Below are 26,542 nucleotides of genomic sequence, written 5' to 3'. Positions count from 1 at the left end.
GAGTGTTTTCTTGGTGGTCTATTGGGGGGCAATAGACATATTATTGCCCCCCAATAATTTCTTAACTGTGGTTAATTAATCACTGAAATTAGAGCTTTGAAAAGTCTTATGTTGTGTTGAGTTTATTAAAGTACAATAATCTGTGAATGATAGAAACATGTCATTATTGATTGAAAATGGAGTGTTTTCTTGGTGGTCTATTGGGGGGCAATAGACAGATTATTGTCCCCCAATAATGTCTTAACTGTGGTTCATTAATCATTGAAATTAGGGCTTTGAAAAGTCTTCTGTTTCTTTGTGTTTATTAAAGTACATTAATTTGTTATTGATTGAAAATTGAGTTTTCTTGGTGGTCTATTGGGGGCAATAGACAAATTATTGCCCCCCAATAATGTCTTTATTGGGGTCAGTAATGTTAGAAATTTTGATTTTGAAAGTCTAAGATGATGATTTTGGTTTTGTTTGCGCGCAGAATGGCAAGACCAAGATTCAACCTGTTGAGTGATTTTGAAGAGGAAGCACACAGTTGAGTGAATCATGACTCTTGATGGAGCTTGGAGAAGGTGAACACTGAAATCCTGAACATGATATCTAACTTCTAATGTACTGTAAAGTAGGATCTTTATTTTGAAAGTAGGAATTTAACTTAGGGATTCCGAAAGTAGGGATTGTACATTCTCGCGTATGCAATTTATTTTTCAATTACGGTGGAATGACATGATTTGGATGATATGATATACTTCTGTTGCATTCAAATTATTACAAGTCCTTTCAAAAAATTGCAGATAGATTCAAGTCCCCCAAATAAACATGTTTATTAGGGGGTTATAAAAACTTTATTGCCCCCCAATGGGGGGTTATAAAAACTTTATTGCCCCCCAATAATCTTTATAAGGATGGTCAGAAGTAACTCAGTTGGGTTTTAAATTAGTTTGCAAAAGTACAGGTATTCAAAATCAATACTTGGTGAACTAAAGTCCCCAAATAATCAGGTTTATTGGGGGGCAATAAAATCTCTATTGCTCCCTAATAAACCTCTTATAACCAGTCACTACAAACTCAATCGTGTTCAAAATTTAATCCATTTCTTAAAAAGCAACAGAAATCAAATAAAAGTCAATATCAATCATCCTTAAAAGAAAAATGTTACAATAAGCTTGAACATAAACAATTATTGCCCCCCAATAAACCTATTACTGCCACCCAATAAAAACTGTAAAACCTAACAATCATTTTCAGAAACATGTACTACTGCTTCGGAGGAATCATATAACCTTTGTCAGAATAAATGCACCTAGCAACCAAAGGATCACCCATATTCTTGCAAAAAATAACAAAACAGAACTATTATTACCCCCCAATAAACAGATTATTGCCTCCCAATAATAACGTCAGAACTACCAAAACACATCAGAAGCAGTAACAAATTACTCTGAACACAAAGGAAAAGATCATTGAACAACTATTATAGGGACTTCATAACAATTAAGACACATTATTGCCCCCTAATAATGTAGTCAGAACTACCAAAACACTTCAGAAACTATAACAAATTGCTCTGAACACAAAGGAAAATATCACTAAACAACAATTCAAATCAGAACTACAAAAACACTTCACAACCAGTTCAAAGTTAACACGAAGCTCAGATTCACCAAAAACTTCGGACTAATAACACAACAATTCGTACACAAAAAGACCTAGAAATTCAAATCAAACAGATTAAACCGAGCTAAAATCAAACAATTAGAGATCGATGAAGAAAAGAATCAAACCGCGATGGAGGAACACAAACAAGAGCTCGATCTCGCTCCATGTGATAATCGCAGCAAAGCTTAATTCTCTCTCTAGAAATCGCAGAGCTTCTCTCACTAGAAATCGCACAGCTCCTTTCTCTCTTTAAAATGGCAGAGGTTCTCTCTCAAAAACTGGAGAGCTTCTCTCTCTAGAAATCGCGTTGATCCTCTCTCTCTAAAATAGGGGAGCTTCTCTCTCTAAATCTCATTCTGTTACGATTTTGAAAGCTTGGCAGTTACAAAAGGGCAAAACGGTCAGAAATTTTGAAGAAAACAGGCCCGTTTTGAAAGAGTTGGGCAGTTGGGTTTAAAAATCATAATTTGTTGTTTAAGTGGTCAAACTCTTAGAGTGTTTGGGTAAGTGGGATTAACTAATCCTAAATTTGGGTAAATGATCATTTCCCCAAAAAATAATGTAACCAAGGGTTAACCTGTTTCGACATGTCATTGCATTTTATAGGTGTCTCACACCACTTCCTAACATATTAAAGCATGTAAAGTCTCATTTGTATTCAAATTTTCATGTTTCTTAATCTCACCATTGGTAAAACATGATTTTTAGAATGTGTTCTAATTGATGAAATAATGAAATCTCTAACAATTTTTCTCTCTCTAATGATTCTTCATAGTCAAAAAGCAATAAAATTTATAAAACAATTTGTTCAATTATGCATATTCGAAAAGTCTGTTTATCCATTTATTATTCGGGGTACTAAAACGTTCTTTCTTTCTTTCGTTTTTACGTTGAAACATTGTCAAAGCTTCGGCGCCATAGCTTGTACACTAGTCCTGCATCTGCATGCAATAGCCCTACGATCTTCCTTGCAGAGTTTCAGGTAGTGAAAACTTCACAATTGAAATTTTTTGTTTTTGTTTTGGCAATAGGGTGAAAAGGGGGTTTAAATGACACACTATCATGGGTTAGTTGAGGTTAACACCTCTAGCTATTTGCAGCACTAGTGGAAGTCAAGGTCACTGAAGCTCAATATTGCACAACCACTCAATTCTGGAATTGGAAGTCAACTGATTAAAGTTGATGCCATTTCAAGCTTCTATTCTGTCAAAGTCTTCTATTGAGTGCTGGACTGTGGACTCACTCTCATCAGCTGCAGGCAACTTGGCATGTTCTGTTCATATTTTAATAGGTACTACAACTTTCAAAAATGAAAAAAAAATCAATATACACAGCACCAGAAAACAAAAACAAAAACACATGGTTAATCTGATAAATTTGATTATGTAGAAGGATAGGGCTAACCCATTATTCAAATAGCTGGAAAGTATTAATAGAGGAATAATTAAGTTGGTATGAAACCTATCCACATAAGCTAGGTCATTATATGCTAATCAGTACTTTGATCATATTTTTGTGTAATTTAGGTCATTTCTAAACATACAATTCGGTTTTAAATTTCTAAAAATCTTAAATAATGTCCTACCCTTAGCTAGACTAATGTTAAAGACTTTCCTAGCTTGAAAGTAATAGAGGAATAAAGTTTTTTCGATACAATAGAGGAGTAAGTTGATATGAAACCTATCCACATAGCCAGGGCATTTAATGTAAAAGATGATAATCAATACTTGATACATAATAAGATTAGGTCATTTTGGAGAGCATACAATGTCTTAAATTTCTAAGAAGAATACCATACCATTAAAGTTAAGGGTAAATATTTCGATACTTTCATGAAATTTTAGTTAATATCATTTTTTTTTCTCTCTTTATTTACACCTTATTTCAAGATTAATCGCGGTATCGCAAAATCTTTTAATCTGAGATTACTGAATTGCCATTCCCAAAGTGAGCCGTCGAGTTTTGAAAGTCAAAAGGTTCTAATGTAACAGAGACAGGTCGACCTGTAATTGAAAATTTTAACGCAACCCTTGTGAAAGCAGTGCCACCCAGAAAAACCAAATAAACGTTTTGTATCTAATTGAGAAGTCATGGGTTAGGTGAAGCACAGCAACTGCACCATTCGATTCCAGGTCAAATGGAAATCGGCAACCTTGAAAATCACGTACAATCAGAACCCATGGAGGAATCATCGCAAGCTCAAATTTCCCATCTTGCTTTGGATATTGGAGGCAATATACTTGATCTTAATCTCTCTTGATCATTTTGGGTTTGTGTTGTTTTGCTGAAATCTTCTCAAAGGTTTGATCTTTCTTGCTCCCCCTTGTTTTGTTTTTTTCAGGCTCTTTGATTAAGCTGGTCTATTTTTCACAAAACAGTGATGGTGGTTGTTCAAAGAGTAGTGTACAAGTTTCTAATGGAAATGAAGGTGGTGGTCCTGTTCTTGAAGGGAAGCTCCATTTTGCGAAATTTGAAACGGCTAAAATACATGATTGCATAGACTTCATTCAATCCAAGCAACTTCGCATTACTGGTATGTACATGATTTATGTATCAGTTTTCCATGTTTGTCACTACTACTTTGGAGCTTTTCAAACAGTTACTGTTTATTGTTGCTAAGTTTGTTCATGTTAAGTAAGTGAGGATGTTGAAACTAGCTTCTTTGATTGTCTGCATGAGTTTATTGGATTGAAACTAGCTGCTTGTTGCTATTCTGATTTGATTAACATCAATGGGCGTTCTTTGTGAAATACCCCTGTAAATAAAAATTGAAGCTTTGGCCAAAGAACCCTTTATTTTGATTGGGGAAACTACCCCATTTGAAATTTCTGTGGTCTTGAACAATTTCAACTTCCGGAAAATGGAATGTCCTGTATATGGTTGCCAACTCACTACTTGTTCAGTCTCTCACTTTTTCTCTGCTAAAGAAGCTTTCAGATGCACTGTTATTGTAGTTATTACTTCTCGTTGTTTTGGTCATTTGCTTATCGTTTTAGAGGATTTTCAGGCTGCCAGCATAATGGTGCTTCTGCCAATGAGAAGTGCGTTATTAAGGTAAATTTTTTTTCTTACAGCTATGTAATGCTATGATTGTTTGCAACATGCGCTTTTGAAGTATGCAAATGTATTAAAGTAGTGATGATGGTGCGTAGGCCACAGGTGGTGGGGCATACAAGTTCGCGGATCTCTTTAAAGAAAAGCTTGGGATTTGTCTTGGCAAAGAAGATGAAATGGACAGTCTTGTAGCTGGAGCAAATTTTCTGCTTAAGGTGGGATCCTAATACAACATTCATATATTGGTATGTACAAGTTGGTGCCTTTGTTAAGTCCTGTCATGTATTGCATAGGATGTGTGGTTTGGGATGGGCACCACCTTTCTCTTGAAACCATGTAAATTTCCACTTCTTTGGGACAGATATTTGCGGTTCTTTGGGATTATGAAAAATGGCTTGCACTTCATTCATTTGTGCCTTCCCATTATGTCATTACTGATCTCTATTTGTACTTCGTGGCAAACTGTTTTTATCTTCATTGTTCTATGAATATCTTGTCTGAAAGTATTATTGACATGCTGATTGTTATTTAAGTAGTCAGTTCACGACGAAGCATTTACATACATGGATGGTCAGAAGGAATTTGCGCAGATTGATCAGGAAGATCTATACCCCTATCTCCTGGTTAATATTGGCTCTGGTGTCAGTATGATCAAGGTGTTCTCATTATATCTGTTTCTTGAATTATTGAATTTCATGTACTTTAGCTTTTACTAGGCTTCTCATTTTCTTATATATTTTGCATATATAGGTGGATGGACCTGGTAAATTTGAGCGTGTAAGTGGAACCAATGTGGGTGGTGGCACCTTTTGGGGTTTAGGAAGGCTTTTAACAAAGTGCAAGAGGTATATACTTTCTTTTGCTTCTCCATAGTGATATCAAAGACATTATTATATGATTTTTCCCTTGAGCACCAACGTTGTTAATCTGTCTCAGTTTTGATGAGTTGCTGGAGTTAAGTCATCGGGGAAATAATAGAGTGGTAGACATGCTTGTTGGGGACATATATGGTGGCACAGACTATAAAAAGGTAAATATTCTTGATATCCCCCTTTCGGTTCAAGATGATGAAATCTTGTTGGTTTCGATATTTCTGCATGTCACTTTAGAGGGTTCCTAAACTTAAAATATGGCAAAGCTTCTTGTTTTTGTTAACTTCTCATGTTTATTAACTGAGTGTAATTTTTCTGATGATTCCAGATAGGCCTTTCATCAACTGCCATTGCTTCTAGCTTTGGCAAGGCAATATCTGATAATAAGGAGCTGGAAGATTACAAACCTGAAGATATTTCTCGGTCCCTTTTAAGAATGATTTCAAATAACATTGGACAGGTAAGTCATGTTGATAAAAGGTATTGCTGGCAGTGAATAATATTTACTTAACTATTGATGTAATAATATCAGAGTGGTAAACTGGTAATGCATGTGGATGTGGAACATTTTTGTTTACGGGTCTGCATAGATTGGTGACGCTAAATGTTAGCCTGCTGCACATATATCTCTAGCCTATTTAGTTCTGCCATAACTTTTGCCATAAGTTGTAATAACTATTTGTCTCATATTCTTTCATTTTGCACCTTTTGTCCAGATTTCATACTTGAATGCACTAAGGTTTGGGCTCAAGCGCATATTTTTTGCGGGATTTTTCCTTCGGGGTCATGCTTACACCATGGACACCATTGCTGTTGCTGTTCATTTCTGGTACTGTTTTTTCTTTTTCTTTTTCTTTTTTCATTTCTGGTACTGTTGGAAATTGTTTCCTTTTTCCTGCCCCAGAATTGAAGTATTTAGTTTGGTATAAATCCTTCAGAACATAAAATTGATCCCATGCATGAACTCCATAGATCAATTCCCTTGCTGATGTCACAAAAAATGGTTCCTTTCTGGGCTGAGCCAGGAACATTATGAAGTTTGGCTGGGTTTTTACTCATCCATCATTTCTCATGGTTGTCGTTCCTCTGGTCCTTCTTTGCAGGTCTAAAGGTGAAGCCAAAGCAATGTTTTTAAGGCACGAAGGGTTTCTTGGAGCATTGGGTGCATTCATGAGCTATGAGAAGCATGGCTTTGATAACTTGATGGTCCATCAGTTGGTGCAACAATCCCCAAGTGCATCCCATGGAGGAGATAAAACTCATGGTCCTGCAGACTCGGAATTGAATGACAACCCAAGCATAAATTGCAGTATATACTTGTCTTAGAATTTGCATTGGCTTCTCCTCCAGGCTCAACACAATGCTTAGGGGCAATTCTTGGTTGCCCGTGAGCACTGTGAACGTCAAAGGCTTCATACTTGCGTAGCATATGTAACACTATTGATACATACTAGGACATGTATTCGAGACAAAAAGGATGATAGCTGAGATGGAAAAAGATATTACTCATAATTGCACAATGTAACATCACCTGATTATTCTGCACTATGAGCAACATCAACCCAGAAAATCTAGATTTTGTACTGTATTTTGGAGATAGCAACTATGTAACTGCGTCACAATTAAATAAAGTGAATTACTTACTGTCATTGAAGATTTATTATTTTACCATCTTCTACCCACTTTGATTGTGTGCGGCAATTCTCTTTCGAAAATCAAGAAGACTTCCCAAGTAACAAATCAAATCTCATTAGGACTTTCATTGTGGAAGAAAATGGATAGGTCAGGGACTCGGGGGAATGGGGTAGCAGACAAGTAAAAGGAAAATGAAGGAGTTTGAAGTTTGGAGTTTAATCCAACATATAGCATTGACCTGACAGATAAAATGGATTCAACAACTAGTGTTCAAACTATATGACATACAAGAAGTTGAGTCATTGACAGATACAACAGACGTTGATGAAACTTTTACATATCAATTTCCAGTGCATACAGAATATAGACAGTGTACTTATATATCAATAACTAAATACAATTTATACATCATTTGGCAGTCGGTAGCCTCCGATGACATTGCTTTGCATTTCTCCTATGCATAGCCCATCTTTCTTTGATGTTACAGGTGTTATCAACTTGATTAAGTACTTCCTGAGACATTTCAACCTCTTTATCAGACTTCTCATGGTTCAATTCTCCCCGTATTCTGGCGGCTTCAGCAAGAAGATCATTTATCAACATCTCTGTGGTCTTGGCGGTGATACCCCTCAGATACCAAGAAATGGGTGGGGGAGGAACAATAGACGGTTGGATCAGTTGGTCCAAGCTCACCTTTGATCCGATCCTTCCTTTGCCTCCAGTGTGTGAATTATAGTCTGCCCATGTTGTGGGTTTATAGGGAAAGCAGGTTTTTTCATCAACAAAAAGAGGCTCCACTCTCCAGCAGCCTTCAAATCTCTCCATAAACCCTGTTTTGACTTGCTTGAACTTCATCTGGCAAATCAACATTATCAGACATAGAGAACAGCTTTTCCCACGGCATTACAGATATGGTCAAGAGCTTCTAAACTATTAACTACAACTCCACAGAAATAAAGCACACTAGCAGTACCGAACATTAGAAGTGCTGACATCACAAACCTGATATCTACTGATTCTACCTCATACAATGTCACTCAGAAACTAAAATTCACTTTGCTTCAATTTCAAATACAATTAGCAACAATTCAGAGATATTGTTTCTGTTATAGACTCAAAGCTGATGTTGATGCTAATGGTGAGCACATGTAAAAAGAACATGGAGCACGTGGAAAAGCAACAAAAAGCAAATTCTTAAATTGCAGTGTAACAAGGGGAAGAATGAATCCTTACCGAGCGGTCTTCTCTGTTTTGATCTACTAAAACATGAACTGCAATGGTCCCTGACCACCAAAGAAATTTCCATATAGCTGCTTGCTCTAGATCAACAACCTGCCTAAGACCTTCGTCAACCAAAACTCTTCTGGATATCACCTCCTGAGACAGATAATTAACTTGTCAAATTGACAAATACAGTTTTGTATGGATTAGTATCACAAGAAGGGGAGTACGAAAAGGACAAAAGGTACAAAGAAAAACACTCATGGTGAAGAAAAAGACCATTATTACTTGCCTTAATATTCTTGAAAACCCTCTTATTGTCGGGGTCAGTTACAATATTATATACTGCATCTGGGGGCAACCCAACATTGACGTTTACACTGAGGTTGCAGAGAGAACCTTTTGGCACACTGACCTGCACAGAGTAAACTACTTTGTGACTCACGGTTACTACATACTCAGAGAAGCCATAAACTCTTGAAGACTTGAAATGTTCCTTCCCAGATGTACTGATAGTTCAAACTTTTTGATTACTTTTTTTATTTTTATTTTCTACTTGACAACAACAGCTATTACCGATCACATTTGACATACTGCTTAATGAACACACCAAAGGAAACTATTATCCATAGAGGGAAGTACATTTCTCACCTTTATATGTGGTGTTTGATCATCCCATGAAGGATTTTCTCTCCATGCTTGCAACTGCTTTTCCAGGTCAACCTCCAAAGATGAAGCCTTTTTAGGGACAGAGCTCACTGTTTTAACTCCATCAGCTTTTGGTAGTCTTCTAAACTGTGACTGAGACATGAACGATGAAGCGGTTATTAATACTAAATCAAACCAACAACCACAAGACTCAATCTTTTAGTGAAATGACTGACCTTAAGAAAACTCTGTAGCTTGTGAGGAACCTGGACAAAAGCTTTAGAGAGCACTACATCCAATGCCTTGAGGCGCCCATTTTTCTCGTTCTTGCGGATGTCTATGCTTGTCGTGGGCACCTCTGTCTCACCCATCACTACTGCAACTGTTATGAAATATAAGTTTTTATTCAATATTTCAGCAATTGGTATTTCATTTTCATTAGTAAAAACAATGCTGTCTTATGACTTTCACTGGACACGAATTGCGCGAGTGATGAAACTCTCTCTATGCTTTTAAATCAGAGAAGTAAAACCATCGACTTGGTTATAGCAATATGTCTTCTGGAGTTCCACAAACACTAGAATAGAAATTAGTTAATTTATAGTACATCCAATTCTTGAACCTTATTTAATTCTCAGTACTTCAAGCTACAACCAACCAATATACCAGAAGACACCTAGTACATCTTTCTTAATGAACTGAATTTGATCCAACAATTTGCAACAACCATAACCCATCAACATATACTTCAAACTCAGGAGCTTTAACAAACAAAAATCAAGAAAAAGCACAACCCATCTCAAATTTCAGAGACACCAAAAAGCAAAAACCATGAGCCTGAAACAAATATAAACTGCAGAAAGAAAGGGAAAAGCAAAATCCATAGCTCCTGAAACGAACCCATAAATGAAACCCCGAATTACACTAAATATTTAAGGTGGGAATCAGAAAATGAATGGGTTTGACTTACAGAGCAAATCTAACAAGAAGAACAGTCATTCCTCTTCGGTTGGAATGATGAAGCTGATCCAACTTTCTGCTGTTTTTTCCATTCCCATTCTTGGATTTCTACACAGTAAGAGTTGCACGTGATGCACGTGTAATTAATATAAGGTCAATCATCACTACTGTCTGATAACCACTGCAAGTGGCTTAGTGGTTCTTGCCTAGTTGGGTGTGCTCCCCAACCTAGGTTCGAACCCCGAAGCTGTCAAAGTGGCGAGGCACTGTGCTGCAATGCACAGTTGGAGCATTTCACATGCGCCGAAGGGGTTTATCTTGGGCCTAGGAAGCCTTTGGGTTCCCCTTGACAAAGTCAAAAAAAAAAATATATCATCGGTACTCAAATTCGATCAATTGAAATACATTTATTTTTTTTGAAGGGGAGGTCCTACGAAATATTATTGATAGCAATAGTAAAATGTCTCGGATGGGACATATAGCCTGGACTCCGAGTTACAATTGAAGCATTACTAATATCCTCATAGAGAACATCCCGAATAATAACAGGACTCTCATCTACCCAATACTAATCAACATAAGAAAAACTAGCAAGGTGTGCTAATCTATTGGCCACACCATTTGCTTCACGATAGATGTGACACAATGGGTATAGAATTGAAAGCAGTAAGATATGACTTACAATCCTTCACAATGCGCCCAACATCTGAAAGATCCTCACCTGTACGTGCAATTGCCGTTACAAGTACCGCACAATCACACTCTAGCTCAATGTCATCCCATCCTTAGTGTATAGCAATAAGAAGACCCGCTCTTAGAGCCTCTGCCTCCCACTACTACAAAAAGGGCCTAAGGGGACACATAACATGTGTGCCTTTTGATACCTATAGGGACAAATATGTGTCCCCATTGAGCTATAGAGACACATATCATATGTGTGCCTATTGCTAAATGGCACACATATCTCATATCTCATATCTCATGTGTCCCCAAATAACACAATGGGGCCCATGGTTTCTTAAACTACAATAGACTACAAATACTATACAATTATACAAATACATTGCACCAAACTGGGACACTTTCTACATCTGTGCCCATAGCTCATCATCATCATCATTATTTATTTATTTTTCATAATTCAATGCATAGACAAAAAGAATAAGAACATAAATCAAATTAAAAGACAAGAGAATACTAATCACAATATCATTATAGTGATTATACATTTCATTAAACAACTCTGTCCAAATCATCCAACAATACATAAACAAACTCCAAAACTGAGGATTACATTCTCTCCCAAAAACTACTCAACTCCAAGCAACCCAATGGAGTAGAACCCCTCTATATCAGGTAGAATTAATTCCATAGAATTTTAAAACATGGAAATCCTGAGTAATTTAGTAGTACTTGTTCCAATATTGCTTCAACTTCCTTCATAGAACCACATATTTCTGCCTGGTTAGAGCTTGCCACAGATAAATGAAGCCTGGAAAACAAATGAAGAACCACCTAGTTAATTACATAAGTACAGCAAGGCCAAGTATCTAGCTTATGTATAATGCACCACTGTGAATCATAATAATCTAAACTTGAACTCTAGACATGGATCCATTAGTAGATTCTTCTATAAACCTCTACTTCCAATTTCCCTCCCACTAAAGTTTAGTTACATAGCTGAATCATAATCAAACATAGCTAAAAGAAGATGAAATCAAGCTATCCAACTATACAACAAAATCAATAATCAAACTAAAATTTCAAAGTCATTACTTGGATACAGGGATAGTAACAGTAAATTACCAGATGTAATAGCCTTTTTTAAAACTTCAAAATCAAGATTTGAGACCTGCTCAATCTCGACCCTCTCCCTCGAGTTGGTCTCTAGTTCTCTACCATGCTCCATGCTATGCTGTTGTCCTCTGATGGGGTCACTTAATTAATTGGAAGTGAAACTTGAAGCAAATGGCTAGTTAAAAACAAGAGTATATGACAATGAAAGGCATATATATTAAGCAAACGAAACCCAATGCTTACTATAGACTTAATTATTCCTAAATCCTCTATATCTTAGGACAGTAGTGGAGAGACCAATTGAACTAAAACTTGCAGATTTTATGAGATCTCTTGTCTCTTGTTCTTGATCAAACGACCTTCATTCTTCATCAAAAGACCTCTAATGAAGGCATGAATTTGTGTGATAAAAATACAAAAGATGCTCTTTGCATAGTCCGAATCAATTCAGCAATGATTCTCCTTAACCACAAATTTGAAATAAAACTAATGTCATAAGATGCCAACCTCAACTCTAATAAAGCAATCTAATCAAAACATCGTTATGTGTATAAAATTGGTAAACTTATTACACAATATACATTTATTACACAATATACATTTATTATTTGAACACATAATACAAACACAATAACAAGTTCAATTCACATAATCAGTTGCACCCATTATCAGCTGTGAGAATCCGTGACCTGTAAATTTTTCGGATTACAAATTGTAAGAGCATTGTTGATCAATTGATATAGCCAGTGCAACATATTAACCAATATCTAAACAAGGAAACAAATAAACTATCTGAATATAGCACCCCTTTATTAATGAAAAGATCAAGATTACCATTGTGTTGAGGGAAATTGGTCTCTTTCCATCGAATCCGCTACCACTCCAACTTCAACCTTACTGCCGATCCAAAGCGCACTAGACTTCCCCTCATCACCTGAGAAATCGACCAAGATCTCCTAGCCTAATCCAATCTACTGCAATCATGGTTTTGCTTCAAGTTAATTGGCTTGAAATCACATTTAGATCAAATGCAGCCCAAATAAATTTGAAATCTACAGTACATATAAAATGAAACCTGGAAGTAATAAAAAGAAAACCCATCATCAAAATAGAGTTTCTACCTCCATTCCACACAACAAAAACCATGGATCCAAACTAGAGTTTTCTTTGATTCGAGTCATGAAAGCCATAATATTTGCAATTAATTTCAAGAGAAAAATGGTAACCTTTTCAGAAGTAAAAGCGATAAATAGCCCAATATATTGCAACCCTTGGGGGTTTCGGAGAGAGAGAACCAGAGGTAGAGAGCCGGAGATAGTAGATCTGCCCCGTCGTCCGAGAGCAGCACAGCAGATCCCGCCGGTCAGCAAACACCAACCGTTGTCCATACTGTCAGAAGAGGCTAGGCTGATCTGACTTCAGATCTGGACTCCTGTATCGTCCGGCCGAGAGAGAAAACTCTCACTCTGTCAGCTCCTTTTTCCTGCTGCGCGTACAAACCCTTTCAGTGTTCAGGCGTTTGTATACTTAATACACAATAATATACATTGAAAACTGAAGAAAGGACCCTCAGGAGAGAGACTGATGGCCAAAAACGCGGCACTCAGAGAGAGAAAGAGAATACGAGATACGGATTCATTGTGATTGACACATAACAAATACATATTACTTCCAATTGCCCATGCACAATAGGTATATTTATTGAATGGGGACACATAATCTGTCCCTTTTCTGATTATGGGGACACATATCTTCTTTAGTCCCTATTTCTCATCTAAAGGCACAAATCCTTCATGTGTCCCCATTATATGTGTCCCCTTAGGCCTCTTTTCTAGTAGTGTCCATATGTAGGGCCGAGGAAACATGATCAAAAGGTCGAGCTAAAGCAGCTAAACAAACTCCCAGCTCATCACGAGCCACTACACCAATGCCTCCCTTACTTGTATCACTCTGGAAAGCCCCATCAACATTTATTTTCAGCCTCCCACGAGGTGGGAACCTCCATTGGACCCGTGGCCTTCTCTCTTTGACAAGAATATGATTGTGGACGGATTGGTACTCTTCCAACCAATGCACAGACCCGCAAATTGTACCCCACCAATTAAATGAGCCATCATTCCAAATGATATTATTATGATCATTCCAAACCGCCCATAATAGAACAAAGAATAAGTCCCTCTGCTTCGTTGTTAGCGTATCCATCATGGCCATTACCCAATCTTCAATAGAAAGAGTTGGATGTTCAGCAGAACACAATGCCAATGGGCAGCTCAACCATAAGGGAACCACCTCCTTGCAGTTCTTGAATAAGTGCAACTCATCCTCCGTATGCTTGTGGCAGAAAACACACTGTAGCTCCACCAATGGTACACGCTTAGCAAGATTCCGACAGGTTGGAAGTATACCACGCAAAACCCTCCAGATAAAACTTCTCACTTTCGGTGGAACATTGGCCTTCCAAACACTCTTCCAGTACTTCCCCATGGTGTTACCAGCTGAGGAAGACGCCCGACCATTCCCATGCAAACTGGAAGTTGCCCTAGCCACATGATAACAGCTTTTCACCGTGAATACTCCCTTCGAAGTAAAATGCCAAACGAGCCTATCATCCGGAGCACGCAGGCTAATAGGGATTTTTGTGATAATTTCAGCTTCCATACCAGAGAACAATTCACCAACCACATCTTCCAACCACTCATGCAATTCAGCATCAATCAAATCACTCACACGCCAGTCCTCAGTACCCTCCATGGGGGGTGAGAATGGCCCAAGGGTCACTCCAAACCCTAATCGAATCTCCACGCCCAACTTGGTACCGCAATCCCTTACGTAGCAGCTCTCTCCCTGCCAAGATACTTCTCCATGTAAACGACACCCCTGACTGTAATTCCGCATCCATGAACTCGGTGTGTGGATGATATTTGGCTTTAAGCAACCGTGCAACAAGAGACTCAGGTCTGTGGATCAGCCTTCATCCCTGTTTAGCTAGTAACGACAAGTTGAAAAGATGTATATTCCGAAACCCTAAACCTCCCTCCGATTTCGGAACACACAGTTTGTCCCAAGAGACCCAATGAATCTTCTTGTCCTCACCCTTGTCGCCCCACCAAAAATTCGCCATCAACCGTTGCATCTCATTGCACAAGTGCCTAGGAATTTCAAAACAATTAATCACATAATTAGGAATGGACTGTGCAATAGAAGTTCCTTCCCCGCGATGCTCAGCAACTTCTCATGCCACCCATGCGTTCTTTTCTTGACACGCTCAACAAGAAAACTAAACTCTTCAGTCTTGGAATAACTCAATTCTATTGGGAGACCTAGGTATTTGTCATGCTTATCCACTCTAGAGACTCCCAACACAGCTGCAATACAATCTTGACGCAATCTGGGAACATTTTTACTAAAAGAGATGCAACTCTTCTCATAGTTGATACACTGCCCAGAGGCTTTCTCATAATTTGAGAAAATCTCCTTCAACTCCAAACACTCCTCAAACTCTGCCTTGAAAAAAAATGAAAGAATCATCGGCAAAGAAGAGATGACTTACAGGAGGTGCACCACAGCAGATTTGGATCCCATGTATATCTTCCTGTACCTCTGCCCGTGAGATCAAAGTGGATAAGACCTCTGCACACAAGAGGAAGAGATAAGGTGAGATAGAGTCACCTTGTCTCAACCCTCTGCCTGGCAAAACTCTCCCACGTGGTTCCCCATTAACAACAAACTCATATGAAACAGTTGTGACACAAACCATAATCCACCTGATCCACGTACGACAAAACCCTAATTGCGCCAAAACCGCCTCCAAGAAAGGCCACTCAAGTCGATCATAAGCTTTGCTTAAGTCCAATTTTAGAGCTGCAAACCCCTTTTTACCACTCCTCCTATTCTTCAAAAAATGTGATATCTCAAAAGCAACAAGAGAGTTGTCTGAAATGAGACGACCAGCCACAAAAGCACTCTGAAAAGGGCTTATCAGATCAATGAGTAGAGGGTTCAAACGGTTAGCAAGCACTTTGGAGCCAATTTTATACAATACATTACACAAACTAATAGGACGCAGCTATGACATAGACTCAAGAGCTTTTACTTTAGGAATAAGAGTGACCCTCGTGTGATTGAGTTGACGGAGAAGACTCCTCCCCCAAAAAATTCCTCACCGCAACAATCACATCTCCCCCAACAATATGCCATAAATTTTGATAAAATCCGGGGGAGAAACCATCCGGTCCAGGGGACTTACACGGATGCATCTGTTTTAGAGCTATATGAACCTCCTCCTCCCCAATTTCCTTAGTAAGCTGCAAATTCATTTCCGCTATAACAAAACGAGGCAACACACTAACCACCTCTTGAATATTGGAGGGGGACAACGAGGTAAATAGTGTACGAAAGTAATTCAAGACAATTTGCTCCAAGTCCCTATCCTCCGTGCACCACCTCCCAGAGTCATCGTAAAGCCCCTTAATGAAGTTCTTCTTTCTTCTATTACTAGCCCTCTGATGAAAAAATTTAGTGTTCATATCCCCATCTGACAGCCAAAACACCTTCGCCCGCTGCTTCCAGAAAGTCTGTTCCTGTTGCAGCAAAGCATTAAGTCTTGATTCCAGCGCACCTCTGACCCCTTCATCCTGAGAGCTAAAGTTCACGTCGAAGGACGCAGCCAACTGTGCGTGAAGCAGCTCAATTTCCTTTCTCAGTCCCCCAAACTTCTCCGTACTCCAAGCCAACAATGCACTCCTCGTCTTCTCTATCTTTTTACAAACAGTCTCAACAGGATCCCTTCCACCAATACCTCTCCAACCCTCTTCAACAACCTGCTTACAATCAGCTTCTCGGAGCCAGCATTCCTCAAAGCGGAATCTTCGCTTCCTCATCCTCTTCCTACGCTTTTTCTTCCTAATCTCCATTAGAATAGGAAGATGATCACTCTGATTGGGATTAAGATGGATCACCCTCGACAATGGGAAGGCCTCAGACCATGAGCTGGACGCAAAGTAACGGTCCAACCTCACTTTGATCACTTCCCCATGCCGATTACCCCTCCATGTAAAGCACGGTCCTGTGAAGGATAAGTCACACACCTCACAAGCCTCCACCGCCTCTCTGAAGCCTTCCATTTGACGAACACCTCTAGCTGGGCCCCCTTCTTTCTCATGCCCCTATAATATTTCATTAAAATCACCACCAATAAGCCAAGGCAAATATTCACACTGTTGGCCAAGAGTCTTTAATAACTCCCAAGTAAGATGGCGTTCCTCCACCTTAGAATAGCCATATATACCGGTAAATCTCCACCTCATGCCCTCTGTGGTATTACCCACGGAAACATCAATGTGATGCTTCGAGTAGCTCCTGAGGTTTACAACCACTTCATCAGACCACAACAAACACAATCCGCCTGACCTACTAAAGCCATCCCCTTTTTTCTTCTTACGGAATGAACACGAAACAGAAAAATAGTTCTTCCAACCCAGAGAAAGCCTAACAGCCACCATTTCTCCAGGTGTACATCGAGTCTCACTTAAAAACACAATACCGGGATGAGTTAGGGATAACATCCCTTTTAGCCCATCAATTGTCCAAGGGTTCCCGATCCCTTGGCAGTTCCAACATAATAGATTCATGGCTCATGATGGGTCGAAACCGGACCCATCACGGATGAATGCTGCTGAGAACGCTCCGAACTCTCACTTGAACCTCTTCCCCGTCTCCGATTACCCCCAACCACAAACCCCCTACGAGCTTTCCCTCCATCAGACAATTGCTTGGCACCGTGCCTCTGGTTTTTCGGGGCCAAAGAGGACTTGGATTGACCCCCCAATGAATCATAAAGGTCTCTAGTTCCCGAAGTCTCACCATCCTCCAAATAGTCACCAGTGCCCTCCGAACTTTCCGGAAAATTCCTACCACCAACGGACCAACTTGAGCTATGGGCTTTTTATCCCCTTTTAACTTCTTCCCTCCCAGTTCAAGTTGGGCCCCACTAACTTGCACTTTCCTGTTCGGCCCAACAGTGAAATCTGCTGACTTGGAGACTTCCGAAACTTCCGGAAACTTCCCAACATCCCGTATCAAATTCGCCTTACTAGATTGTTGGCGGGGATCAGTCCCCTCATCAATCACGACTTCAGTCTCGCCATCACTAATTAAACCTGATTGAGAAAATTGCTCCACCGATTTGTCAACCTGATTAATCGTCATTAATGCCTTAGCGAGATCGGAGCTGCATTGAATGGCAACATCCCGTAATTCATGCCCGGCAAGGCAGTCATCCACCGGCTGCACCGTGACGTCGAACAACCGCCACCTTTTCCCGGCTCGCTCCCTCTCCTCCTCCGGCACATCCACCTCCATGCGATCAGAAGTCTGAGCAAGATCCATAGCGCCATCTCTCTCAGATCTCGATCGCACCATCCCAGATAGAGGAAAATTTGGAGCCTAGATAGACCAATCACCCCTTTACTTCGTTATCAACCCGAATCTCCGACTAGACCACTCCGCCACCACCGGAGGTTCCTTTTGTTCTGCCTCCAATTTACGAAGCCATTGATCTCTTTTTTCTGCGCAGAGCAACTGATCATACTGTTTCTCCTTAATCACGCCTCGCTTATGCAGCTCACAATGCGAACTATCATGGGACAAAAGACCGCAGAAGAAACAGAACAATGGTAGTTTGACATAATCCAACTCAAAACACGAAACTATGTTCTGACCCGGCAGCTGGACTGCAGCAACTCTACGCAAAGGTTTGTCAGTGTCGATAAGAACATGAACCTTCAATGTAGTACCCAAATAGATCCCGTGGACCGGCTCCTCCATCCGAACATATCTTCCTATTGAATTACCGATCCGCACTCCTGTCTCCTTCTCCATGTATAAGGGTGGAATACCCCTTGCTCGAATCCAGAAGAACTGATGATTCAATGGAATCTGAAGCGGATCATCCCTACCATCAGACGCCACAACTGCAAATAGCGCCTTATCAAAATGTCAGGGACTGCCATGTAATGCTCGATTCCTATCGTACTCATGTGTAAATGCAAACATGATTCGATCGCTGCCCTCCAGCGCTAGGGCCGTTGTTTACTTCCAATTCGGAGCTTGTGAGCTGTGATTTTGTGAATTGTTGAAGGGGAGGGAGACTTGGGGTCTTCTATTTAAGGACCAAGATCCTAAGAATTTCGACAAATACGACGACGTTTGGTGTTTCAAATCTCTTCGTAAGGCCTGGAACTTTCTTGGCGTTTCAAATCGTATTTCCTTTCTTTCTTATCCGCGTAGGACCTGCATCGGATGCTTGCGCCACTAACTCAGTAAGGGCTAGTTTGGGGCTGTGACTTTTAAAAAAAACTGCTGCTGCTGTGTTGTGAGAATAATCAGCTGTGAATTAAAACAGTTTTGTGTTTGGTAAATAACATTTTTAAAAGTGCTGTCAGTACATAAAACAACTGCAGAGCGTGTTTTGATCCACAGCAGCTTTTAAAAGCAACCTCTGGGCTGCTTCTAAAATCTGCTGTCAGTGACCTATAACTTTCAATTAAAGTTGCTTTTTATTTATTTACCAAACACAATAAAATCTAAAATTTTGAATAAAAGCTGATTTTTTTTAAAAGCGAAGCAATCCCAAACGGGGCCTAAGTCTGTAGAAATTTAATCGAAATTGTTTACTTTTTACTTTTTATAGTTTATTTGTTTTTTTTTTTAATATGTACTTTCATTTTCGTCACTAGTACGTTGATTTGACCACTCGATAAGATTTAAAAATATGTATAATAGTTTTAATTTTTAAAATTATTTAACGGGTATGAATACTAAATAATAGCGTCTCTCACACGCATTGAAATATCTATACATCATGTAATATTTGACTAAAGAACATATTCTGTAAAATGGATCTAATGTGTTCTACTACTCTATGCATAGATAGGTGGCTTAATGGGTTGGAGCATCTTATTCGTGTGAAGTCTACGAGTCATAAACCAACCTAAAGACATTAGAAATATCAAAGACCAATCTTTTTTTCATTTAATTTCTTTTCAAGATATGTTTAATTACTTATAATAGTAAATAGATGAATTAGAGATAAATTCTTGAAGAAATGGTTACTTCCACTGTTCCACATAATTGAATTTAAATGAAATGAAAAATTCATTTTTGATGTGATACACAATGACTGATTTTTTTTTAATTTTTTTTAAAGACTATTCTACTTGCCATGCGGCCCATGCCTACTACAAGCCCACATTTTCTTCTCTATATCTCAGTTGAAACTAAGGTCATATGCCTTAAGCCCATCAGGCCCAAAAATCCCAAAATGCCGCTCATACTCCTCCCCGCCTTTTTCATTCTCATCAAACAGATCAAACAAGTACACCTCCACTCCCTCCCGCGCCTTCTTCGGCGTCCCAACCCCCTCCGCCGTTCGCCTCACCACCTCTCTATTATACGCCAGCGCGTTCTCCACACTCGCCGCTTCCCCACCGCTCGTCGGCCACCCGGTCTCCGAAACCACCACCTCAACTCCCCCAAACCCCTCCCTCTCCAAAGCGCTCACAAACGCGTCCACACTCGCGTCGAACAGGTTGTCGTACACCAACGCGCCGTCTTGCACGGGGTTCGGATCCCGAAACAAAGCATAGTCAACAGAGACATAGGGCCGGTTGTTCAAGTAGCTGAAATAGGGATACAAATTCACCATGAAGGGAGATCCCGTGTCACGCAAGAATTGAAGAAGAAGAAATAGAACTGGTTTGAGGTCGGGAGCGAACGAGGCCGAGGAAGGAGGGTAGGAGATTGATAGCACGGAGGCGGCTTGCGGCGATGAGAGCTTTATTGAATGCGAGAGATTTAGGGTTTGGAGGGCTTGGTGGAGGCTGAGGATGGCGGGAACCACGTGGGGAGTGTAGAAGGGGTCTTTGAGGAAGACCTCGTTGCCGACGGCGATGTAGCGGACTTGGTTGGCCGGAATGATGGAGAAGATGTCGGATTGGAGCCACTCCACGGCGGCGGAGGCGGTGGGGAGGGTGGGGAGGATTTCGTTGGGGACCCCGATCATGACGCTGATTCCGGTGTTGGAGAAGGAGCTGAGAGTGGCGGGGTCGGCATTGAAGAGGCGGACGTTTTTTATGTTGTTGGCTTTGAGGATGTCGACGGCGACGGTGGGCGGAGGTAGGTTGTTGGCTACTCGGCCGTAGCAGATTCCGATTGGCGGCGGCGCTGCGGACGAGGGTGAGAGAAGATTGAGCAAGAAGAGTGAGAATTGAGAGAGGATGAGGAGGTGGTCATAGTGATGATCAAAGTTCTTTGGCATGTTACTTTGCATTGAGCACGAGTTTGAAGATGATTGAGAGACGGTGTGTTCTAATTGTTTGGAGTGGGGAATTAAGCACCAGCTAGTAAGAGAATGAATATATATACTTGTTTTGATTTTGGGTTGGTTTGAAGTAGATTGTGCTCCTCTTTTGAGGCCATGTTTATGTCTCTCTCAAACATGAGACTCATACTGCAACTGGCCAAACTTAGAAAGTAATTAGAAGTGCAAGAGGTGCTTAAAGTTTAGAAGTCTTGGAGATGGGAATGTCAGGACATAATTAGGTGTGTTAGCTAGATCCATGTATAGGGATAGGTAAGACTGTTTTTTTTTTTTTTTTGAAAGGAAGGGATAGGTAAGACTTGGGTAAACACAAAATGTATGTGTATACACAGCATATGTAGAAAGAATGTATGTCTTTAATCACACATATTAACCTATGATGAATTACCGACAAATTAATCAACACTATAAAAATTAATTGAAGGTAACTAGATAAAAACGGATCCGACTCCTCTAAAGTGAGTTTTTGTAAAGTTATGTAAATTTCGTGTAATCCTAATCTTTCATATTATCTAATGGCTAGTAAACTAACATCCTCACTTAACATTACTCAAACGATTTTTTCTTCCCAAACTGTCCTCGACGTGTCCTTAACTCCATCAGCAGAAGAAAAAAAAAATGCCATGAATTAATACTTCTAAGAACTGGGAACGCAAACAAGGAATAAAGAAATAACATGCTATACTCTCTGATCTCCTCTTCTCTCTCTCTCTGTTATCCTCCCCGTCATGATAATAGGCTTTTCAGATTTCAATTGGTGTTACGATTTTAATTTCAACCACCTCGTTTGGTTTTCAACTTTAAATCTTAGGGTTTGACATTAATTCTGTTTATTGTCCATGGAAGACTTCGATGTGGTCATTGCCCCTTTTCAGTCGCATATATGTATGGGTTTAGCAGTTGCCACATGCTGTTTTCTACCCATTTCCTCTGCTTCTTGATTTGCATCGATAGTTTCACCTCTTAGATGATTGGTTTCTATTGGCCTTGGTATAATACTCAATCTCTGGCTTTGATTTAATCGTTGGTGGACTTTATACCCATTATGCTTGAAATGAAAGTATTATTTCATGATTTGATTTACTGATATAACAATGAAATATTTACCATTGAAGCCCAGAATATAGTCTTCAGAGAATAAGCGAGCAAAATTCACACAAGCGAATATGACAGTTAGGACTAATCTTGCTCTATTAGGTTGATGTTACGGGCCTTACGGCAGTTGGAAAGAATAGTGTTCAAGTGGTATTAAAGCCCCCATAGTTTGGGAAGGGAAAATTATATAAGTTGTATTAAGTGACGTGATTATTTTATTAGCCATTAGATCATATGAATGATGAGGATTAAACTAACTTTACATAACTTTATAGAAACTCACTTTAGAGGAGCCAGATCCGATAAAAACTGTGAGAAACGAATGTAAAGGAACTTTTGCTTATCTCTCTCTCGTAATATTATTATATTCATTTAAAAAAAGAACCAGCTACATATATGTAAAAGGATTTGAAGAATCAGCCAGCTCTCTCTCCTGAGCTTTCTTGCTTTTTTATTTTATTTTTTTTAACATAAATTGAATTTTCTTACTAGGTTTCCTTGCCTCGGTCAGTTTACATGCTTCCTAGCTAGTTTTATTATTCCTTTTTGTATTAGGTTTCCTGACAACCGATAAACTTTACATACCATTAATCTCCGGCCGATAAGGTATTGGTAGATACACGAAGAATCACTAATTAGATTATCGATCTAGTTCTCTGTTGAATGTATTTTCCTATTAGATTATGGTTTAGTTTTCTATATAAAACATCCCTTAGACTGTATTTTTCTCTTCAAATCATAGATCAAAAGAAAATTAACCAGAGGTTATTTATCTCGTTACGTTAGCTGTTTAGTTTCTTCCCAAGTACATGGAAAGAGTTGATGATTCAAAGCTGCCAAGCGAAATCATATGCTTGAACATACTCCCAAGGCTACCGCGAGAGTCTTTGATGCGCTTTCGGTGCGTTTGCAAGTCATGGAAAACTCTCCTCACCGCCAACCCTGTATTTCGGAGCATCCATCTAAACTTCCACCCCCACAACAGTACTACTCACCTCCTTCTAGACGCTTACGGCTCATCAGACCCCTTCGTAATCCGAAAGCACTACCTTCTCCTCGTCAAAGCCAGCCAAGAAGGAACTGCTCCATCACATGTCACTGACCTTGTGACACTGCCCGATTCATTCATCAACATGCGATATGCTAATGGCTTGGTATTAGGCTACTTTGGTCGGAATGATCCCATTTATATATTTAATCCCTTCACCCGAGAGTCTATTATTGTTCCCTCTCCTACTCCACCTGTCGACCATTATTTAGACCTGTATTTCGGGTTCAGTCCTAGTACAAACGAGTATAAGGTTGTCCATATGGCAACCCAAAAGACTTATATTGCAGGTTAATTAGTAGAGTTTAAGATTTTCACACTGGGTAAAGGTTCGTGGAGTGACATTGTGGTAGACTGGGATCAGCTGTCATTCGTTCCTCTTGGACCTTGGAACTTCTCCGATACTCAAAATGTATGTGTCCATGGGGCCATACACTGGTTCGCTAGTAGTTATAACGCTATATTAGCTCTTGACATTGGAGAGGAGAGGTTCAGAATCATACGAGTGCCTAGTGAATTAGTTGAAGAAGTATGGAGAATTATTGAAGTGGATGGATGTCTATGTATAGTATCATCATTATGTTTCTGGAGGATGGATGTGATGTTGTGGATTTTGAAGGACTACGAACATCAAGTGTGGGTTAAGGAGCCCGTCGCCCGTAGCCCTCCGGAATATCCTGCTTCTGACTTGCCTCTGGAATACCGTGCTTCTGACTTGCCTCTATGTACCATCCACACAGGTGAGCTCTTATTTGATGTTCGTCAAGACAAGTATCTCCAATTATATGACATGAAAAGTACAAAGTATCGGAGGAGCGAAATCATTTTTCCCAAAATGTTGTGTGATCCTGTATTCAGATCGAATTATATCTCTAGTAGTTTTGTATTATTCCCTTAAAATGAGAACTGATCCATCGAGAATTTATGGATTATTTCATGAATCGTCGCCGCAAAAAGAGATCGAACGTGGAGGTTTTTTTTTTTTTTTCTTTTCATTTAAGAAAGAGGATCAAAGGGTTTCACTCCTGCCCCCATAGTGACTCGAACCCATGACTTCGTACATAAGTAGTGAGTGCTCTAACCACTGAACTAACACCACCACTGATCGAACGTGGAGGTTGTACCTGGAGATTACTATAGAAATTATATTACTGGTTTTTTCAATTTATAAATTTTCGTAGTCTAGTAAAGATGTGTTTAATATATGTCCACAAATTTAGCCATAAAGAATTATATCTCCTTCGCATGTTGAGCACATACACACAGTTTAACATACTGTAGTGCTCTAAATAATCACCAAAGGAACTAAAATCAAGCTCATCCCACCTAGCAGAATCCTCCTTTAAAAAAGAAAAGAAGCTAGGAATAAAGATGATAATATCTATCTAGGACTAAGAGACACTTGACCCCATGAACTCATTGCTCATAATAATGGGTACTTAGAAAAATGCCACCTTATGTTCTTTATAAGCAATTATTGATATTGTTTTCTCATGAACAGTTTGCAATCATATAAATCTGGCAGATAAATGAGTGCTCAATTATCTGAACTCAAAAATGGTGCAGTAATGGTCATCCATTGAGGCTCTTTGCCTCTTTTGATGGGCCTTTTGAGAACTAAATGTGCTGTCCAAACACACCGAAGGCTCCAAAATCTTGCTTTCTCTCCATACAAAGCAATCTAATAAGCTCCTCCTTAATCAATTCCTTGCTCAGCAGTAAAGAGATTAGCAAGGAATATCTTTACTTGTCTCTTTATTAAAGAAAGTTTCCTCCTTTATTGATTTCAAAACCCCAACGAATAATTGGGGGTTCAATATCTCACATTCCATCTTGTTCTTGCTTCACACTGGAGTAAACCCAAGTGCACTCAAGGAATTACCAGAGCTAGCTCCAAAGACTTATACTAATCCCCAAATCCCACATTTTGTCTTATCCCACCAAATCCTCTAGAGTTTTCAACATGTCCCAATTCCAACCACAACAACTGCAACAGCCACAGCCGCTACCACAGCAGCAGCAGCAGCCGGTTCTTGTTTACCCTAATGTGAACAAGCCGCCACCTTCCCACCATTCCAATGGGTCATTTGGCTCGGTTTTCATTGTCCTAGCCGTGATCGTGGTCATCTCAGGCATTGCTTGCTTCCTGGGAAGACTGTGCAACCGCGACCGCTCCCACAAATCCAAACACAATAAGCAGTCCAAGAACAAGGGGAACAACAAAGCTCATCCCAAAGAAGGTCATCATGGTGATCATGTTGAGTTTGGGAGCCAACATTTCCGGCCCAAAGAAGGAACTGACATCGAATTCGGGTTCGACAAGAGAATCCCAAGTGGCAAGCCCAGCGGCCCAAACTACACCAGCAGAGAGAGCAGAGCAGGATCAGGAGTCATCAATCACAACAAACCATTTGTAAATCTTCATCACAATGACATGAAATTAGGTGAAATGAAGCCTGGTGGCGGTGGTCATGTTGTGATTGGTGAGCCCAGAGCCAGAGGATGAATGGTGGTGTGGCACAATTGCAACATGATCAGTAACTTGTAGCTTAAGGCTTGTCATATCTAGTCATCTATCAAAATCCTCTTGTGAACTTTCATTGTTCTTCTATGAGTAATTTTTTCTTTTCTTTTCAAATTTCAAACTGCAACTTCAAAGTATAAGTTGATATTGAAGTATAAGGTATTGTGGCAAGCACTACTTTTGTAGTTATACATACCACTGTATATATATATATGATCTTCATTTTCGTACTTACGGAAAGACCAAAACCCAGATCACTAATATTCAATACAAACAAGCAGCAAAACAATTCAGACAAAGGTCCTAGCTAGCCTCATACATTGTCCAACCTATCAAATGTAATAAAGCAAGGATTTTTACTCATCTGGTCCCGGATTGGTCAAATTCTAGCGTCCTTCTGTACACGTACAACTGCCTCTAACAGATACAGAGGCAGACAATTCGGGACCATTATGCCCATCTAGGCCTTAACATTTACGAATTTCTGACCTCAAATACCAGAAGCAGAGTGGTTAAAATCTACCCCAATTGCTTTTTACCCAAGAAATAAAGCTTGGTCATTTATATTCCAATTTTGGGTATAGCTTTCAATTGCATTGCAGCTTTTGAACCACTCAGTCAAAACTGAATCGGGTTGGTCATTATTCAGTCAAAACGGT

General features: G+C 39.6%; 5 protein-coding genes across 6 annotated transcripts; 3 read left to right on the top strand and 2 right to left on the bottom strand.

Moving 5' to 3' along the window:
• The first annotated feature begins 3,675 nt into the window (after window positions 1-3,675).
• LOC133709136 (pantothenate kinase 1) lies at window positions 3,676-7,225 on the top strand. Its single transcript, XM_062134770.1, has 10 exons — window positions 3,676-3,881; window positions 3,992-4,183; window positions 4,658-4,704; window positions 4,803-4,919; window positions 5,241-5,360; window positions 5,455-5,549; window positions 5,641-5,734; window positions 5,905-6,036; window positions 6,293-6,405; window positions 6,680-7,225. The coding sequence occupies exons 1-10, from the start codon at window positions 3,788-3,790 to the stop codon at window positions 6,900-6,902; spliced, it is 1,227 nt and encodes a 408-aa protein (XP_061990754.1). The 5' UTR covers window positions 3,676-3,787; the 3' UTR covers window positions 6,903-7,225.
• A 250-nt stretch (window positions 7,226-7,475) lies between these two features.
• On the bottom strand, window positions 7,476-10,205 carry LOC133709137 (uncharacterized). 2 transcript variants are annotated; one of them, XM_062134772.1, is made up of 6 exons: window positions 10,051-10,205; window positions 9,317-9,462; window positions 9,084-9,227; window positions 8,725-8,847; window positions 8,445-8,588; window positions 7,476-8,066 (listed from the first exon to the last, which is right to left on the bottom strand). In XM_062134772.1, exons 2-6 carry the CDS (start codon window positions 9,449-9,451, stop codon window positions 7,620-7,622), a joined length of 993 nt encoding a protein of 330 aa, XP_061990756.1. In that variant the 5' UTR covers window positions 9,452-9,462; window positions 10,051-10,205; the 3' UTR covers window positions 7,476-7,619. The 2 variants fall into 2 exon arrangements, with proteins under 2 accessions (XP_061990756.1, XP_061990755.1); XM_062134771.1 differs by having other exon boundaries at window positions 9,084-9,233; window positions 10,051-10,204.
• Window positions 10,206-20,103: 9,898 nt separating this feature from the next.
• LOC133709096 (probable glucan endo-1,3-beta-glucosidase At4g16260) lies at window positions 20,104-21,153 on the bottom strand. The gene has a single exon (XM_062134707.1). It carries the CDS (start codon window positions 21,151-21,153, stop codon window positions 20,104-20,106), a length of 1,050 nt encoding a protein of 349 aa, XP_061990691.1.
• Window positions 21,154-23,120: 1,967 nt separating this feature from the next.
• Window positions 23,121-24,892, top strand: LOC133709145 (putative F-box protein At3g16210). Its single transcript, XM_062134780.1, has 3 exons — window positions 23,121-23,649; window positions 23,827-24,099; window positions 24,861-24,892. The coding sequence occupies exons 1-3, from the start codon at window positions 23,121-23,123 to the stop codon at window positions 24,890-24,892; spliced, it is 834 nt and encodes a 277-aa protein (XP_061990764.1).
• Window positions 24,893-25,086: 194 nt separating this feature from the next.
• On the top strand, window positions 25,087-26,057 carry LOC133710978 (uncharacterized). The gene has a single exon (XM_062137134.1). It carries the CDS (start codon window positions 25,323-25,325, stop codon window positions 25,863-25,865), a length of 543 nt encoding a protein of 180 aa, XP_061993118.1. The 5' UTR covers window positions 25,087-25,322; the 3' UTR covers window positions 25,866-26,057.
• Window positions 26,058-26,542: the final 485 nt, after the last annotated feature.

The sequence above is a fragment of the Rosa rugosa genome, chromosome 5 (assembly GCF_958449725.1).
Source record: "Rosa rugosa chromosome 5, drRosRugo1.1, whole genome shotgun sequence".
Classification (NCBI taxonomy): Eukaryota; Viridiplantae; Streptophyta; class Magnoliopsida; order Rosales; family Rosaceae; genus Rosa; species Rosa rugosa.
The sequence above is the reverse complement of the archived record's forward strand: the minus strand, read 5'-3'. Positions and strand labels throughout refer to the sequence as shown.

Excerpts from the sequence above, each read along its gene's own strand:
- LOC133709136 (XM_062134770.1), top strand. The coding sequence starts at position 3,788 with ATGGAAATCGGCAACCTTGAAAATCACGTACAATCAGAACCCATGGAG. Across the intron at positions 4,705-4,802 it reads ATGAGAAGTGCGTTATTAAG|GCCACAGGTGGTGGGGCATA; the intron begins GTAAATTTTTTT and ends GATGGTGCGTAG. Across the intron at positions 4,920-5,240 it reads GAGCAAATTTTCTGCTTAAG|TCAGTTCACGACGAAGCATT; the intron begins GTGGGATCCTAA and ends TTATTTAAGTAG.
- LOC133709137 (XM_062134771.1), bottom strand. The coding sequence starts at position 9,451 with ATGGGTGAGACAGAGGTGCCCACGACAAGCATAGACATCCGCAAGAAC. Across the intron at positions 8,848-9,083 it reads ATCAAACACCACATATAAAG|GTCAGTGTGCCAAAAGGTTC; the intron begins GTGAGAAATGTA and ends TACTCTGTGCAG. Across the intron at positions 8,589-8,724 it reads GGGTTTTCAAGAATATTAAG|GAGGTGATATCCAGAAGAGT; the intron begins GCAAGTAATAAT and ends TATCTGTCTCAG.
- LOC133709096 (XM_062134707.1), bottom strand. The coding sequence starts at position 21,153 with ATGCCAAAGAACTTTGATCATCACTATGACCACCTCCTCATCCTCTCT.
- LOC133709145 (XM_062134780.1), top strand. The coding sequence starts at position 23,121 with ATGGAAAGAGTTGATGATTCAAAGCTGCCAAGCGAAATCATATGCTTG. Across the intron at positions 23,650-23,826 it reads CCAAAAGACTTATATTGCAG|CTCTTGACATTGGAGAGGAG; the intron begins GTTAATTAGTAG and ends ACGCTATATTAG. Across the intron at positions 24,100-24,860 it reads TCTATGTACCATCCACACAG|TTTGCAATCATATAAATCTG; the intron begins GTGAGCTCTTAT and ends TCTCATGAACAG.
- LOC133710978 (XM_062137134.1), top strand. The coding sequence starts at position 25,323 with ATGTCCCAATTCCAACCACAACAACTGCAACAGCCACAGCCGCTACCA.